This window comes from Mauremys mutica, chromosome 1, assembly GCF_020497125.1.
Source record: "Mauremys mutica isolate MM-2020 ecotype Southern chromosome 1, ASM2049712v1, whole genome shotgun sequence".
Lineage (NCBI taxonomy): Eukaryota > Metazoa > Chordata > Testudines > Geoemydidae > Mauremys > Mauremys mutica.
The window spans coordinates 102,834,564-102,851,148 of record NC_059072.1 but is presented as its reverse complement, the minus strand read 5'-3'; the positions used below and the strand labels follow the sequence as shown (position 1 = coordinate 102,851,148).

General features: G+C 43.4%; 1 protein-coding gene across 6 annotated transcripts in view; it reads left to right on the top strand.

The window, feature by feature from the left end:
* TBXAS1 (thromboxane A synthase 1) overlaps positions 1-16,585 on the top strand; it is a 329,156-nt gene that overhangs the window by 237,296 nt on the left and 75,275 nt on the right. For all 6 annotated transcript variants that reach the window (XM_044988623.1, XM_044988655.1, XM_044988639.1 and 3 more), the window contains one exon: positions 389-703. In XM_044988623.1, coding sequence (XP_044844558.1) covers positions 389-703 — 315 coding nt within the window. The remainder of the gene's footprint in view (positions 1-388; positions 704-16,585) is intronic.

Here is a 16,585-nt window from a genome sequence, read left to right as displayed (position 1 = left end):
GAGTGGCTGCATAAGCCAACTCCCCTGTACAGACCTAGCGTGGCTATCTGGACCTTAGGTTTGGGCATATGTGAATAAGTGGAGCAACATGCTTGCTTACTCCCGTCTCAGAGTAGGTAGGTGGGGAATGGGCAGAGACTATGCCTCCATCCCCCCCTTCCCTCCCTGCCCCACACATGCACACTCACTGGCAGAACAGCTGTGCTGGTGTGGGTCGCCTGGGACATGCCATTATAAGTACTACCAGAAGGTGCTAAATACCCACCCTCTGGAAATAAGGTCCCTGTAATGTGTCTGAAGTTGGGCGCACACAAGCATTTTTGAACACATATGCATAGTTATTAATTTGACTCATTCTTAGCGTATGTTTTTATCTTGCATTTCACAGAGGCGCAGAGACTTCCTCCAGTTGATACTCGATGCCCGCAACTCTACTAACTACATCGGTGTGGAGCACTTTGACATAGTCAACCAAGCTGATGTTTCCATTCAGGACCATAAGCCTCCTGTTGACAAGGCCCTGCCTAAAAAGGTTCAGAAGACATTGTCTGAGGATGAGATAGTAGGCCAAGCCTTCATCTTCCTGATTGGTGGGTATGAGACCACCACCAATGCCCTCTCCTTCGCCACCTACTTATTAGCCACCAACCCAGAGTGCCAGGAGAAACTGCTTCAGGAGATAGATGAATTCTCTGGAAAACATGTGAGTAGATTCATTGACTTCATACAGTTCCTTGCTCTTTGCATAACGTAAGTAGTGTGAGCAGAGTGCCCTCCTTGAAATATGGACCTGGACATGTGAGGCAGATATTAAAAATGTAAATTACATGCACAAAGCTACATTAATGCAACATGAATATTGCACCATTAAAATAAAAAAGTCAGGGAGTGCAAAAATTAAGATCCCAAGAGTAATATTTAAATGAACCATGGTCTTTCTTTTTATTAATCCACTGTGAATGTATCTTCCCACTGTAGCCTCTAGTGCAGGCGGTAATCTTCTTGGCCCCAGTCTTGTATGCATTTCCTGGGTTTTAGTTATATTCAGTTACTTATTTAACAAGAAAAATAAAAACATAAAATGCTAACTGTCACCACTTGGCATGGAAACACCTGGCATGGATGCTTGACTGTTGCGACTGAATCCAACCACTGGGTCCTACATGCTTCTAAACCCACTGGGACTAGGTAGTGTCTACTCACTGTTTCTAACTCTGAATCTCTACGGTATACTACCAGGCTGAGACCTCAGGCAAGCAAGGAGCACAGGCTTAGTGTAGGAATTTCTTAACCATGGTCATTTTACTCTAGAAAACATTAGCGAATTATAGATCTTTGAAAACAAGAAACAGACGCCCCCTCCACCCAATGTCATGTTACCCCATTTGTGAATCAAAGTTTGTCAGCATTCATGCTGGGCATAGGTCTCCTGCTTTCTCTCTCTCCTGCACATCCGGCTTACATGGAGCAGTGGTGCGCCCCTCTACTTCAAAGCGTAAATATAGTTGCTTTCCTTTTGCCATGTGCCCATGCTGAGAAACTGCAGACCTACCGGCTGTGCTGGTGCCCCTACGTAGAAAATCCATTGTTCCATGAGTTTGGACCAGTAGTTGAGAGACAATCAAAGTGGATGGCTCCCAATCGCTCTGTGACTGCTTCTCAGTGATGATCTTTCAGCAAAGTGTCAAGCACTTTTCCTGGACAGGGCAGCTACCTGGAATGCATTTCAATAACTTTGCCTTGGGTGAGATTAGACATGTGTTCAGCACATAACAAGATGGATGTAGGTCCTGACACAAAATGAAATTACAATATAAAATGTTCACAATTTGACACAGACATATCCCATTCTATCACACTAAATATATCCAGTGTGGATGAGTGAAAGTGGTTACTGGGCCAGAATCAGAAGTTCCTGATTTTTTTTTTTTGGTGGTTTTAACTGTGAAACCTTAATATAGTTGTCTGCATGCCATTACCTGGGTTTTCTCTTTCTTTTTTTTTAAAGAAGATGAGAGAGAAAAATAATGTTGGCAGTGATATGGGCCCAGGAAGGTTTTGAAGGGAGTAATGTCTCACCTTTGCTGATTTTGTTGTTTGTCCAGAGACATTTGTCTGACAAACTAGATTACAGGGCAGCAGCAGCTGTTTACGGCATAAATTTTTGCAGCCAAAAAAGATAGCTAGAAAGAAGCAGATTCTAAGCTGATGTAAATTAGTGTGGTTCCATTGGAACCGCTCCAATTTACACCAGCTGGATCCAAACTCTTTTTTCATAATGAACACTTAAAATTTGCAGAATATTGTACAATGCCCCCCAGCCCCCATATGTGGCCAGACTCTAAAATTATACAGTTCAAGTTTTCTTCCCTCCCCACATGTACAATTTTGTTTTGTCAGTGTTATGACAGATTTTTATTTTCTGAATTTTCATAAGCAAAAATTTTGTCCTCCATAATGATCTTCAAAACTTTTATTTAAAAATATGAATAAGTTGAATTTATCCCACATTGGTAAGAGAATCTATTTGTAGACTTAAAAATTACAAATACCTGTTTATTTTAAAACCAAACATTTTAAATCGATACCTTCTTCACTTCCAGTACCTGCAAAGCCAGGTCCAAAGTCCACATTTCCTTGGCTATAGTCAATGTTGTGTACACCTAAAACACAGTGCGCCAGACATTTTGAACTCTTGAATTCTCTTCTCTAGTTGTTAATAAGATAGAGTGCAGCATCTAGTGTCTGTATTAGTCTTTGTCATTTTTTTTCATGGGCTTTTTAATGAGTCAGGGGGCTTTGGTGGGACAAAAATAACACTAGATACAGCCTTTTTCATTTCAGCTGATGAATTTACATGCTCAAATCTTTGGTCATGCAATTTTGGGTTGCTTACTTCTTATGCACCCCAAAACTCACCTTTGCACCATTTCTGCATGCAAGTCGAATAATTAGATGTCTGAGCAGCTTATTTACATGCAATTCCAAGTTTTAGAATATGCAAAAATGTACATGATTAAAATTTCCCAATTTTATCCAGCTCTGGTTGTGCAAAAGTAAAGGCCAGGCTCAGAATACTTTGAAAATTTACCTCCATCTTTCCTGTATGCAAAACATTCTTTGAGTGGCAATTCTGCCTCTAAGCCAGGGGTAGGCAACCTATGGCACACGTGCCGAAGGCGGCACGCAAGCTGATTTTCAGTGGCACTCACACTGCCTGGGTCCTGGCCACCAGTCCAGAGGGCGCTGCAATTTAATTTAATTTTAAATGAAGTTTCTTAAACATTTTAAAAACCTTATTTACTTTACATACAACAATAGTTTAGTTATATATTATAGACTTATAGAAAGAGACCTTCTAAAAACGTTAACATGTATTACTGGCACGCGAAACCTTAAATTAGAGTAAATAAATGAAGACTCGGCACAGCACTTCTGAAAGGTTGCTGACCCCTGCTCTAAGCAGTACATTCCCAAGTTTTTGAAAGATTCCTTTTGCTATAAGGCTGTATATATAAGTGACAGGAGTGAAATACAAGCATTCATGAGCCTGATCCACTAGGCTTTCTCCTCAGCAAAATCACACATTTCGTGCATATGAGCTGAGTTATTCCACTGAGAGGCCACTGGTATCTTACATTCTAATGATAAGACTTGGTTTATAATCCTAGGTTGTTATTAGTACTGTTGCACTCCAAGTGGAGCATTTTACTCATTTCACTCAGGTAAAATGGGCAAATTCTGCCCTCACAACAATTTAACTTCATTGATGACACTGGGGAGTTGCAAAGTTGTGACTGAGGACACACTTTGGCCTACAGTGGGTATGATTTATTGGTTTATATTGCAGTCACAGCCCCTCAGGATTACAATCTATTGTGCTAGATATTATATTGACACATAAGAAAATATAGTCTGTGCCCTCCCAAGGAACTAACAGTCTAAGAAAATAAGTGACAGCCAAAAGGATCCAATGAAATATATACAAGTAAGAATGTGTGTGTGTGCGCGCGTGCGTGTGTGTGTGTGTGTACGTGTGTGTGTATACCAGGGGTTGGCAACCTCTGGCATGTGGCTCGCCAGGGTAAGCACCCTGGCAGGCCGGGCCAGTTTGTTTACCTGCCGCATCGGCAGGTTCAGACGACTGTGGCTCCCACTGGCTGCGGTTCGCTGTCCCAGGCCAATGGGGGCTGCGGGAAGCGGGGCGGACCGAGGGATGTGCTGGCCGTGGCTTCCCGCCACCCCCATTGGCCTGGGACGGTGAACCATGGCCAGTGGGAGCCGCAGTCGGCCGAACCTGCCAATGCGGCAGGTAAACAAACTGGCCTGGCCCGCCAGGGTGCTTACCCTGGCGAGCCGCGTGCCAGAGGTTGCCGACCCCTGGTGTATACATACTCTCTCTCTCTCCTCACACCTACACATCTACATACACAAATACATTATATTTTTCCACATAATTGTAAGTAGATGTAGGCATTGTGACATAGTGTGTGATTCACTTCTATCTTTCTGTGTTTTCTGAGCTTCTGTTATTGTTAGGTTCAAAGGAGTAATGCTTGACTTTTGTTCCTATTGCAAATTTATTTTCATTGTAGTGTTATCTTTTGTGATATTTGGAGAAAGCTATGTCACTAGGGCTTTAATGGCAGAGTAGAATATAAAGAAGGAGGTGGGAATGGTGGGCACACAGATTAACAGCTTAATAAATGGTTGGTTCAATATGCAGTCATATGCGTAATGGGATGGACGGCCTTATCTTTATTTCATAGTGGACATCAGTCTGGATACCAAGGCAATACATGCACAGTTGTCAGTAGCCTCTTGCAGAGCATTTCCCCTGTTACCTCACCGGTGTTCAGTTTCAGCTACCGATGACCTATATATGGCTGTATGACAATGGAGAAGAGGAAGAGAACTGTAGTCTTCCAGCTGTCCTCTTCAATAACAAGAAGTTCCTGCTTCCAGTCTGCATGGCCCCCTGTCTTAAGGTTTCCTATTACTACCAACATTAACCACAATTAATCTTTTTTATGTGTTAGAGGATCCCTGATCCAGGAATTCACTTCAGGGTCAGGAAGAGGGTATAGCAGTTCAATCCCATTAGCACTGTAATTAACCACATTTAGCCTAAAAAATAAAATCCTCACAAATGATTTGAAAAGTTACGGGGGAAGAAACTGTTTTAGAACTGGGAATATATTGGTGTATCATGTTCGTGCGGGGGTGAGGAGAGAATATGTGACCCAAAGGCTCGCTGATCTCAAAGTCACTAAGAAACCTGAAGAGGTTATAGCAGTTGAATGATGCTCAACATTTCAGCTTAGCTCTTACCTTTAATCAAGGTGCTTTTCAATTTAAAGATCATGGTAGAAGAACATTTGTGGGACAGAACAGGCAAGATGGGTGCAGCTGGACAGGTTGCATCTGACCAGTAGATAAATAGAAGACTGTACTTATTCATAGATGCACACATGTTAAACGGTTACGCTGTGTCCTGTCCAGCCAAATTTATACTCACATAATTGCAGTACATCTACTAGATTCCTCCAGCAATTTCAGTTGCATTGTTCAGTTATATTTTATTGCCCTAAACTGTGGTGTAGAGTTGCAGTATGATCTTAAAACAGCTGCTGCATTACATCCCAGAGATGGCTGCATTTCAGTGGTGAACAATGATTTATGCATAGATAGGAGTAGTTAATACAGTCATTTTCTAGTGTTTATAGAGCATCGTGGGATCCAGCTGAGTGGGCCTGTCATATATAGCCCTGTCAATCCTGGCCCTTCTGACCAGGAAGTAAGAGGCACCCACATCCCTTACCCCCACACTCAGGGGCTTTATGCCAGCCTGACCTATCCTAATGAGAATGAGGCTGGCACAAAGAGGGGAACAGAGCAATTCCTTGGTGGCTCCTGGGTTCAGACCTGAAGAGTCCCATGAGTTCCCTATCCCCTGTGCAGGCCCTTTGTCTCTCCCCCTTGCACAGTGAATGCAGAAGCTACCACTAACCTGGGCTGCGGTAAGCCTGGCGGAGCAGCTTTCCGGGGAAGACAGCCTAAGGATGGGGCTGCTCCGTCAGTGTCCCTCAGAAAACAGTGCATGTACTGGGTCAGGCGTCACAATTCCTCCTCCACCTTCACTCCTCTCTGCTGCCTACTCTGTTCTTTCTCTTCTGCTACACTCGGGCCCTTCCTGGGTTTGTATGTGTGCTCTGCAACCAGTCCTCTCAGCCATTCAGAATCCTTTGCCGGTTCCATCTTGAAGACCTTACAGCCTAGGAAGACATGAGGGAAAGTTGAGGGAGAGGGATACAGTTGCAGTTTTGCTGCTGCCTTTCATTTTACTTCATTTTTGTCCCTCTCCAGTTAAACCCATCTGTACAAAAGACAAAAGGTCGTCTTATTTTCTTACATGAGCAATGTCAGTTCACCCTTCAGTCTTTAAATCCAACCCAAATCATCAGGTGATTAATCTAACTTGGGGGGAGGGAGGGGGAGGCTAGGAGCCGGAATCTGGACAGTTCACCCTTCAGAAGGTGGAGAGAGCCAAAAGAGGTGATGATAATGTATTTTTGTGCCTATACCTTAATCTTAGGGAGAAAGCATAATCTAGTGGATTGGGGCTGGAACTAGGAGCAAGGAACCTTCTGAGTTCTGATCCTGATTGAAAAAATGATTCACTGTGTGGCCTCAGTCAAAACACTTCACCTTTCTGATTCTCAGTTTAACATTTAAAATATGGACAAGAATTATGTACCGACCTGCCTTACAGAGATGTTGTGGGGATCAGTTGACTAATGTTGATATCCATTTTTGCTGATATAAAGCACTGTGAATGGTGAGTGTAAGTACATTATGTGTAAATACATGCTTAGTGCAATGAGGCCCTAGTTTTGGTTGGGATGCTGATCCCAGAACCATGCTGAAATAATTTGAAAAAAATCTAATACTGTATTAATGATTAAGTCCTCAGTGGGCTGATACTAGCTAGGAAGGCTATGGTGAAGCTTCACCTGAATAACAGCTCATTCATTCTTGTCGCTCGTTGCCCATGAACATTGTTAGGGCCAGACAAACATCAGGGAGAGCATGAGGTTGGGAGGGATAAGGAAGCAAATGTAAATGTATTTTAAAAATGAAGAGTAAATATTAATGGAAACTATTAAATATGGAAATGGAACCCTTGGGGGTCTTCCAGTCTAGTTTTTAAATAATATGCAGTATATTACTATTATTTATTTACATACCTAGAAACCCCAACCAAAACTAGGGCCTCATTGCACTAAGCATGTATTTACACATAATAAGAGACAATCCCTGCCCCCAAAATGCTTATAGTTTGAATGTAATAGGTAAGACAGACGAAGGGAGGAAGAAAGGAAATATGCTCATTTTAAGGATGAGAAATAGAGAGATTGTTGGTATGTCTAAACTGCAGTTACACACCTGCAGCTGGCCCATGCCAGCTGTCTCGGGCTGCGAGGCTGTTTTATTGCTGTGTAGGAGTTTGGGCTCAGGCTGCAGCTCAAACTCTGGGACCTTCCCACATCACAGGGCCCTAAAACCTGGGCTCCAGCTTGGGCCCAAACGTCTACATCACCATTAAATAGCCCCTTAGCCCAAGCCCTGCTGTCAGCCCGAGGCAGCTGGCACTGTAGACCTACCCTCAGTGACTTGCCCAAAGTCACACAAGAAGAGCCAGGAACTGAATCTACATCTCCTGATTCGCAGTCCAGTGTCTTAACTGCAAGACAGTTGTTCCTTTCTGTTGTAACCCACAAATCTTAAAGAAACTCGAGGTCTTGGGATTTTAGCTTGCTGCTTAAAGGCAGTTTAGAGAAATGTTTTTAAAGGAAAAAACTCTGTCCCATAAACATTTGCTCTTCTGTTGCTCTGGCATGTCAAACAAAGAAATGTTAGCCTGTCCTATGTTTAAATTGCATTTATTGCTTTTCATTGGCGTTGAATTGTGCCTATCCTACATTGTTACACATCATTATTTCATTTATAAAATGGTACTGCTTAACTGTTGTTATAAATCTGCTTTGAATGATGAATTGTAAATTAGCCAGGAGCTGGACTGGATTGATACATAGCCCCTCCTTTGCAGGTCGTGAACTTGCTTTAGTAATTCATGAAATAATTTGGACACAAGCTAGGCTTTTTTTTATTGCTTAACTTGCAAACTTTGGGACCAGATCCTTATCTCACGTAAATCAGCATAGCTCCATTGACATAAGTGGAGCTAAGCTGATAGCCACCAGCTGATTGTGTCCTTTGCCTTGAACTCCCTTCCTGCTGTTGTAGCAATCTAACTAAATACTGCTTGATATATTTTCATCTTGTTACAAAGGAGTCTTTACCAACTTAAAATTCTTCCCTTCCATAAAGTTCCCAGGGAGCCAGAGGTGAAAGTAAGCTGGTATGAGCCAGTGTGCTGTACCGGGGTGGCCTGGCTTCCCCAGGTGGCAATTTGAAGGGCCTGGGGGTCCCAGCAGCGGCTGGAGCCCCGGGCCCTTTAAATTGCCGCCAGAGCCCTGGGGTAACGGCAGCGGGGCTCCGTGGGTTATTTAAAGGGTCGGGGCTCCCGCTGCCTCTACTGCCCTGGGCCCTTTAAATAGCCGCCGGAGCCCCACCACCACTAACCCAGGGCTCTGGGGGCTATTTAAAGGGCCAGGGCAGTAGAAGCAGGGGAGTCCTGGGCCCCCAGAGCCCTGGAGTAGTGGCGGGGCTCCGGGGACTATTTAAAGGGCCCGGGGCTCCCGCTGCCTCTATGGCCCCGACCCTTTAAACTGCTGCTGGAGCCCCCGGCTGCTGCTGCTACCCCAGGGCTCCAGCAGGCTCCGGCAGCTATTTAAAGGGCTGGGGCCATAGCAGTGGCCAAGCCCTGGGCCCTTTAAACTGCTGCCGGAGCGCCCAGCTGCCGCTGCCACCTTGGCAGGGGAGGGGGAGGGCACTTACTGGTACAGGGCGGGCCAGGGCTGGTTCTAACCCCCCCATCCCTGCCCCTTCTGCCCGAGTCCCTGTCCCTTCCAGGGGCTAGAGCCAGCCCCAACCCAGCCCCGTACCGGTAAGTCCCTATTTCTACACCTGTACTTCGATATAACACGACCTGGTATAACACAAATTCGGATATAACGCGGTAAAGCAGTGCTCCGGGGGGGCAGGGCTGTGCACTCCGGTGGATCAAAGCAAGTTCAATATAACACCATTTCACCTATAACGCGGTAAGATTTTTTGACTCCCGAGGACAACGTTATATCGAGGTAGAGGTGTACTTTCACCCCTGCAGGGAGCAGTGAGAGGAAAAAGTATTTATTATGGTGTCATTTTGCCTAACCAAATACTTTATATTTTAAGCTGTTTTTGAAGTGAATCTCTTTAGTAGACAGGCTGCTTTCTCCAAGTATTAGTGAAAACAAGAGGTGAAAGTCACAGAAATGCCACTGTCAGGGAATTACCCACAACAATTTGCATGTATCTGGTGCCTTTCATGCTGTATCTCAAGGCACTTTACTCTCAGAAATTTGCAACTACAGAGACTAAGCTTTGCTGAGCAAATATGCTGACGGTGAAGACGTGTTTGTCAAGAGAGCCTGTATCGTAAATAGGCTTTGGAAGAAGAATTCCACAGATGAGGGACACTATTTTATACACAAAATAAGCACAACCAGCAAGAATCATTTTGCTGTCAACTTTGTCAAAGAAAAGGCCCACTTTGATTTCGTTATTTGTGCAAGGGAGAGGATGTTTCAGAGCAACACCTCATTCACGTGAGCATCAGGTGCCAGTAAGCAGCTTTGTTACTTAAAATAAAAACCCAGTACCAAATCCTTAGACCACAATAAACAAGAGCCTATTTCTGCATTCCTGGTAAGGTGACTGGATATTTAAATATTAATCTATGTCTTTAGATACTTTTATATTTGCTGTATGATGATTGCCAGAGCAGGGGAAGAAAATACATCTTTCCTGGCTGTTTCTCCACTCTGTCAGTGTGATATATCCAGGGTAATGGGTAGCTGTGTCACCTCTGCCCTCTAAACCTGGGGTTCCCTTTACACTGTGTTGCTGCTGTAGCCTCCAGTTTGGACTGCTTACAGACGGCCTCCAGCATGCAAGCACTCCCACCTATGTCTGTGTGCATCCTGCAGCCAGCCAGTCATATCTTAGCTCTCAGCAGCTTGATCTCAACAGGGTGATCTCAACACCCCCCCCAGTCCAAGACTTTTCCCAAAAATGTATTTCCTGTACTGGCCAGCCCTCTCCTGGACAATGCAAGCTTATATAAAGTTGGTTTTATTAACAGAAATAATATGCACACATCTTGTTACCGCAATGGAGTTTTCCAGACACTTCAATTTAAACACACTGGATTAGATAAAAACAAGTTTATTAACAACAGTGAGAGAGATTTTAAGTGTGTACAAGTTATGAGGCATAAAAGTCAGAAATGGTTACAAGAAAATAAAGTTAAAATGGTACTGGTGCCTAACTTAACAAACTATATCAAATTCCAGCAATTTCTCTCGCTGTATTCTATTATCAATCTTACTGATCAAACTTCTTAGGCCAGGACCCCTTCTCCAGTTCAATGGCTGCTACCTTTGTCCCTTCTGGAGCAATGAATTGATGGACAGAGAAGGAGGGAAGAGGGGTGCCTTGGGGTGTTTGTCCATCTTTTTATAGTGCCAGCCCCCCTCTTGGAAAAAATTTCCAGCTGAGATACTGGAGACAAAAAGTCTATGGAGAAGGATGTACCCTGGTGCTTTTTCCTCACCTGTTTGAGATTTCTTTGTCAATCCTTCCTGCTTGATGCCTCTGTTTACTGCTTAAATGCAAATTAAGCAGAGTACACATTCCTTTGTTTGAGACACACCTGTTTGCCAACTTCTGCTGTGGTTTGGAACATGTGTTAATAACATACAAGGAAATCTTCTAACTTCACATACAGCGTTGCCACACATTTTATCAGGATTATATTGACCAGTAAATTATGAGTTTTCACATGAAATCTCACAAGGCATACTGTGTACAAAGGTTGTTGCAACAGTGGGTAGAGTGTGGACTTGCTGTCACAATCAGCTTCTAGAGAGGAAGGATTTTTGGGAAATCCTGGTTCAGTTACCAGTGTGACCTTGGGCAAGTCACTTAGTCTTTCTGTGCCTTAGTTCCCCATGTGTAAAATGAGGATGATGATGATAATAATTTCCTACGTCACAAGGCCATTGTGAGGATAAATACATTTTAAAAAACCTTGTGAGGTACTCAGATACTACAGTAATGGGGGCCAGATAAGTACCCTAGATAGATACGATGTATTCTGTTAGGAGTTACATATATGAAATGATTTTTGACTGGCAGGTGTCAGTAGTTACCACCTACCTCCACACCTGCTCTCCAGATAAGTACTCCTGGACCATAAATCCTTGCTGTTTCTGGGACTCTCCAATCTATTCAGTATTTCAGACTAGACTTGCAAAGACATATACTGGTTGATTGCTAAATCAGGAGGAGTTTTAGAAGTGTTTTTTAAGAGTATATTATTAGTTTATATAAACATAGTCAGTACCTTAAATCCCCAGCAGGAGCCATGCATTCTTCTGTCTCTTGCCTGTTCAAGGAACCTGACAGCAAAGACAGCCTGCAGATGAGAAATTCACTTGACCACTGGGGCAGCACCATGAGTAGGCAGAGTGGTCTGGAGTGAAACTGTTGACATGACTGGTGCCCTCATTTTTCAAGATTATATTATTGGCCACAGGCCTTTGAGAATTTTTTTCTAATAAATTTGTATATTCTTTTCCAAGCTAGTTAACACAGACTCATCTGTCTCTTTCCTATGAAATCTAATCTTATCTGTTGCTTGCAATTCCACATGTGGCTTGGTATACTAAAGGGGGCCTTGGATAATAGATGCTGTTGAGAGATTAATTTTTGACCCCTTGATTTTCCTGGCATTTTGACATCAGAATAGTTAACCAGCATCACTACAAGGTTGATGTTAAAGAATTAATTATTCCAGTGACATGGAATTTAGACAGAATGGGCTAAGTTGTAATCATGCAGCCTCTAGGATGATGGACACCCTAGGAATTCATAAATTTGATTAGCTAGATTAGCTGAAAAGGGAAGAAATGGAAAGGATTCTCCCCCACTTCAGACTTTTCTGGGAGGAGGGAAAATTGACGTATTTTTCTCTCAGGCTAAAAGAAAATTAGCTTCATCAAGTGAGAGTTGGACTCTCTATCCCCATTTCTCCTGTCCACCATTTTGGTAATATATGGTGATCAATATACTTCCATCATAGGCCTTGTAAACTAAACACACAACAATATCAGTGTTTTGTTTCTCTTTTGTATCTGCTGATAGACCAGATTATTTGCAGAGCAGAGCATCACAGCAGGTGGAGTTAGGGAGAGCCTGACTGGAGTGAAACCCTTGTCCACACTGATGACCAGGCGAGATTGAGAGCAGATAAACTAGGATTTGGAAAGGAGCAGGGCAGATGGATGCTCAGAGTTTCACTGGACAGGTGGGCCGTAGGGAGATGAGGAGGCAAGCTGGAGCCACAATAAATTTCCTTGCCTGGCTGTGCCTCCTGCAATCTTTCATAGGCCTTGGAATGATTGTAAGGTACTAGCCCTGCCAGGGAAGCTATATGTGATGAGATGTAGTTTTGTCCATATTGTATGATGCCTATAGAATGGGATTATCTTGTGGGTGCAGAGTGTTTCCCAACAGCAGTCTGCCCAGAAGCATGAGTCCTATGTGTAGTAACTAGGTCTAACCCCGGCAGTGCAGGTCCTGTGGGTTGTGATGCAAAGTAAGTAAATTGGGGTGAAAGGGGAGGACACTTACCCAAAAGAACAGTGGCTCAGTCATACTTATTACCTACAGAAACTAGAATATAGGAAGTCAAAGAAATCTGGAACGTCTGGTCTTGCGGTATTCAAAAACAACAAGAGAGGAAGAGCTTTGTATGATATCTCTCTTTGTATGGAACCCAGACTGTATCCCGAAAGCTCAACATTAACTGGAAATAGAATTCGGCAGGAAAGCTCATATCTCCTGGGGAGCACTAACCAAACTAAACAATAGCAGCAAAAATGTAACTTCTCAATTTAGATGTTAATTTGCTTCCACTTGGAACAACAACATCCTTTCCTCTTCCCCAAATTAGCCACAAGATTTCTCAGGGGATCAATGGTGCTTCAGGTGTAGCATTGTAGTCTGCTTTATGCATTACCATCAATGCCTCTTATCCTGAGATGTCTTCAAGCCTCAGCAATAAAAATGAAGAGGAGATCTTGATACAAGTAGCTCCTTTCCTGACCAAGACGACCTTGGGTTTTTGAGACTCCAGAGAAACCGGTACCTCCAAGGCTGGTGCAACCATTTAGGCAACCTAGGCAGTCGCCTAGGGTGCTAGGATTTGGGGGGTGCCATTTTCTTTGGCAGTGACCACGGCGGCCGGATCTTTGGCCGCCCTGGTCGCCGCTGGCATTTAGGCAGAGGGAGCTGGGGCACGGGGGCACGGGGAGGGCTGCCTGCAGCAAGTAAGGGGGGTGGTTGGCACACAGGTGAACTTCCCGCCCCAGCTCACCCCTGCCCTGCCTCCTCCCCGAGCATGCCGTGACCGCTTCACTTCTCCCGCCTCCCAGGCTTGCGGCGCCTAAGCTGATTGGCGCCGCAAGCCTGGGAGGCGGGAGAAGTGAAGCAGTGACGGCGTGCTCGGGGAGGAGGTGGGGCAGGGGTGCTCGTGCTCGTGTGTGGAGCAGGGGTGAGCTGGGGTGCGGGGGGGGTGCCTCAGGGCAGAGGGTGGGGGGTAGGGAGCTGCCGCAAGGGTGGCGCCTCAGGGCGGAGGGGGGAAGCTGCCGCGGTGGAGGGGGCGCCTCAGGGCGGGGGCGCGGGGGTGGGGTGAGGACGCAAGGTGGAAGTTGCGCCTAGGGCGCGAAACATCCTTACACTGGCCCTGGGTACCTCTTCTCTCAGTAAGGGCTCTCCTAGTGGAAGGGGAGAATTCAAGTAACACATATAACCAGTAAATAATCTATATGTGTCTGTATGTGAATGAGCTATAGGGAAGAAAAGGAGAACTCTGTAATCTAAAAGTCACAGAATCCTAAATTACCTATATTATACTTCCAGAGTCTAAAAGCTGGGCTGATGAGAGCACATGAGAGTAATTTGTTAAGAAATATTAAATCCCCAGAAGCATACCATGATGGAATTAAACTCCTGTTTAATGTGTTAGCAACTTAAAAAATGATCCTAGCTGGTTTGAGTGTTAGGTCAAAATGGAATTTTTCCTCCAGGTATGTACATAAATTAGGTAGTATTAATAGAAAACAACCAGACCATTTATTTGTCAATACGTGTGCAAAGTGAAGGCTGACTGACCGGCTGCCAGAAGGAATGGAAACTAGTTTGCATTTCATGATTATGTAAAGCAGTATCTTAATGGGGTGAACTTCCTGTGACCTTCCCATGTTGCCCTCCCTGCCCCCACCCTACCTAATGCGGATTTTCAGTTTCTAACAATTTACTCATGCAATAATGCTACGCAGCAGGAAGCTTTGGTATTGTGTATTCCAGCCTAAGATGCCTTTTTAATGTTGGATTAGAGAAACAATTATGATTCAGTATTTAGGATTTTCTTTTCTTCTGTCTATAAGTGGAGTATTTGGGTAGGGTTCTTCCTGTGATACGGCTAAACATACCTCCATTAAAATGAGACAAAAGGGAATGGTGTTGGGAGGAAATCAGGGAAATGAAAAAAAAACCCTCAGTGTGCATGCTGTTTAATACTATTTTGTTTCATACTGATTAATAGTTTATTAGAATAAAGAATTGAAGAACGTTGAATTTTCACTAGGGTTACTAACAAAAAAAAATGAATGGCATAAATTGCCAAAAAGTGACTAGTGATTTTGGATGCCTAGATTTATGGGGGGCCAAATTTGAGAGACCTAATAGAGGTCTGATTTTTGGAGGGCAGAAAATTAGGCCCTTTTATGGTGTCTCATATTGGGCAACCAAAAATTGAGATTCTGAGATGAGTTATTTTTTGAAAATTTAGACCACTTTCCCAAAATGTGTCTGTGTGATTTGAATGATTGTTAATAGGATATGGAGCCTATCACATCTATATCAGCAGCTGAGAGAGGGCCTAAGGACCTAGGTCAATAGAGATTGAGGGTAATTACTATTCAAGGTCTCTGATGCGATGCTATATGTCTCTCTCCACGTATGGGCAAGTGTCTGAATCCATTTTAAAACTGGTACCAGGGTTGGCAATGTTGTTAGGGGGGCCACAGAGTGAATGCACTTGGAATTAGGTTTTTATTTCGCTCCTACAGATTATCCCTCCTGGCTACCATGGAGGTATATGACAAGGACAGGGAAGGGAAGCTTATGCTGCCGCTGCACATGTGGAATGCGTTCCGTGAACAGAATAATTAATTCTTCAGGGCTGTCGAACCAGCACTTTTCACCAGCACCAAATTCACATTTTAATATCCTAGAAAACAATGAGATTGTGTTCTAGGTCAAACTTTCTGGGTTTACATGCAAATGAGAGAGAAATTGAATTTCAAGAGTACTTTTGTTAATGAGTAGAAAAAAGGTAGAAAGGTAATATTTTCCAATAATGTGTAACATTCCGTTCGGTCAAAAAAGGAAGATGTTAAAATGATTTTGACACACAAATCACTTTGGGAACAGGAATTGAACGAGCTTTAACACCTTTCTTCATGTTAGACATGTTTGCAGTCCAAAAAAGACAAATTGTGTATCGTCAAAAAGGTTCAGAGCTGTAGGTCCATTATCTCTTGCCCCTCATTGCTCTTGATTTAAATAAACCACAGGGGGAGGGGTGTGGAAGGGATATCAAAAAGCCTGTATACCATAAAGATAAAAAGAAACCTCTCCGTAGCTCCACTTTCTTTATGCATCAGTTTTGTGTGCATTGAAGGTACAATATGATGAAGGTTTTATGCAGTCAGGAGCCAAGATTTAATAGCCTGATAAATAGAGAACCTTATAGCTAATGTCAAGGTGTTAATCTAACCTTGTGTTTTAATCTGTTAGTTGCCCAGGGAATGGAAAAACAAAAGGTAAATATTTTGATGTTATGGAGTGTTCAGGGAGAAAATTTTCTTCCAGCAGAGCAGCTTTTAAATAAATTATTAAGATTTTTTTTCCTTGATGGGGAAAGAATAACTATAAGATAGATTAAGCAAATTCACTTTCCTTTAAATGTCCTGCATCTTTCCCTCTCACTAATTAGTAAAAGTCAAATGCTCTTGCTCTGCAGACAGCAACTATGAAGAAAGGGATAAAGTATGTGGAAAAGACTGCAGAGCTGAAATAATTAGGCAATTTATCATTTAGGGTAATTGAACTTGTGCAAAGCAGCGTTGTTTAGTACAGGTTTCCATTTCTTCTAACTGGGTGTGAAAATACAGTTGCATTGATTGGGCAATACTTCTGTGCTTTTTCCAATATGTATTATGCCATGGTCTCTCAGTTCAAAGAGCAACCATTTTTCCAGTGTTTTTTTCCCCTTCACTGATCTTCAGAG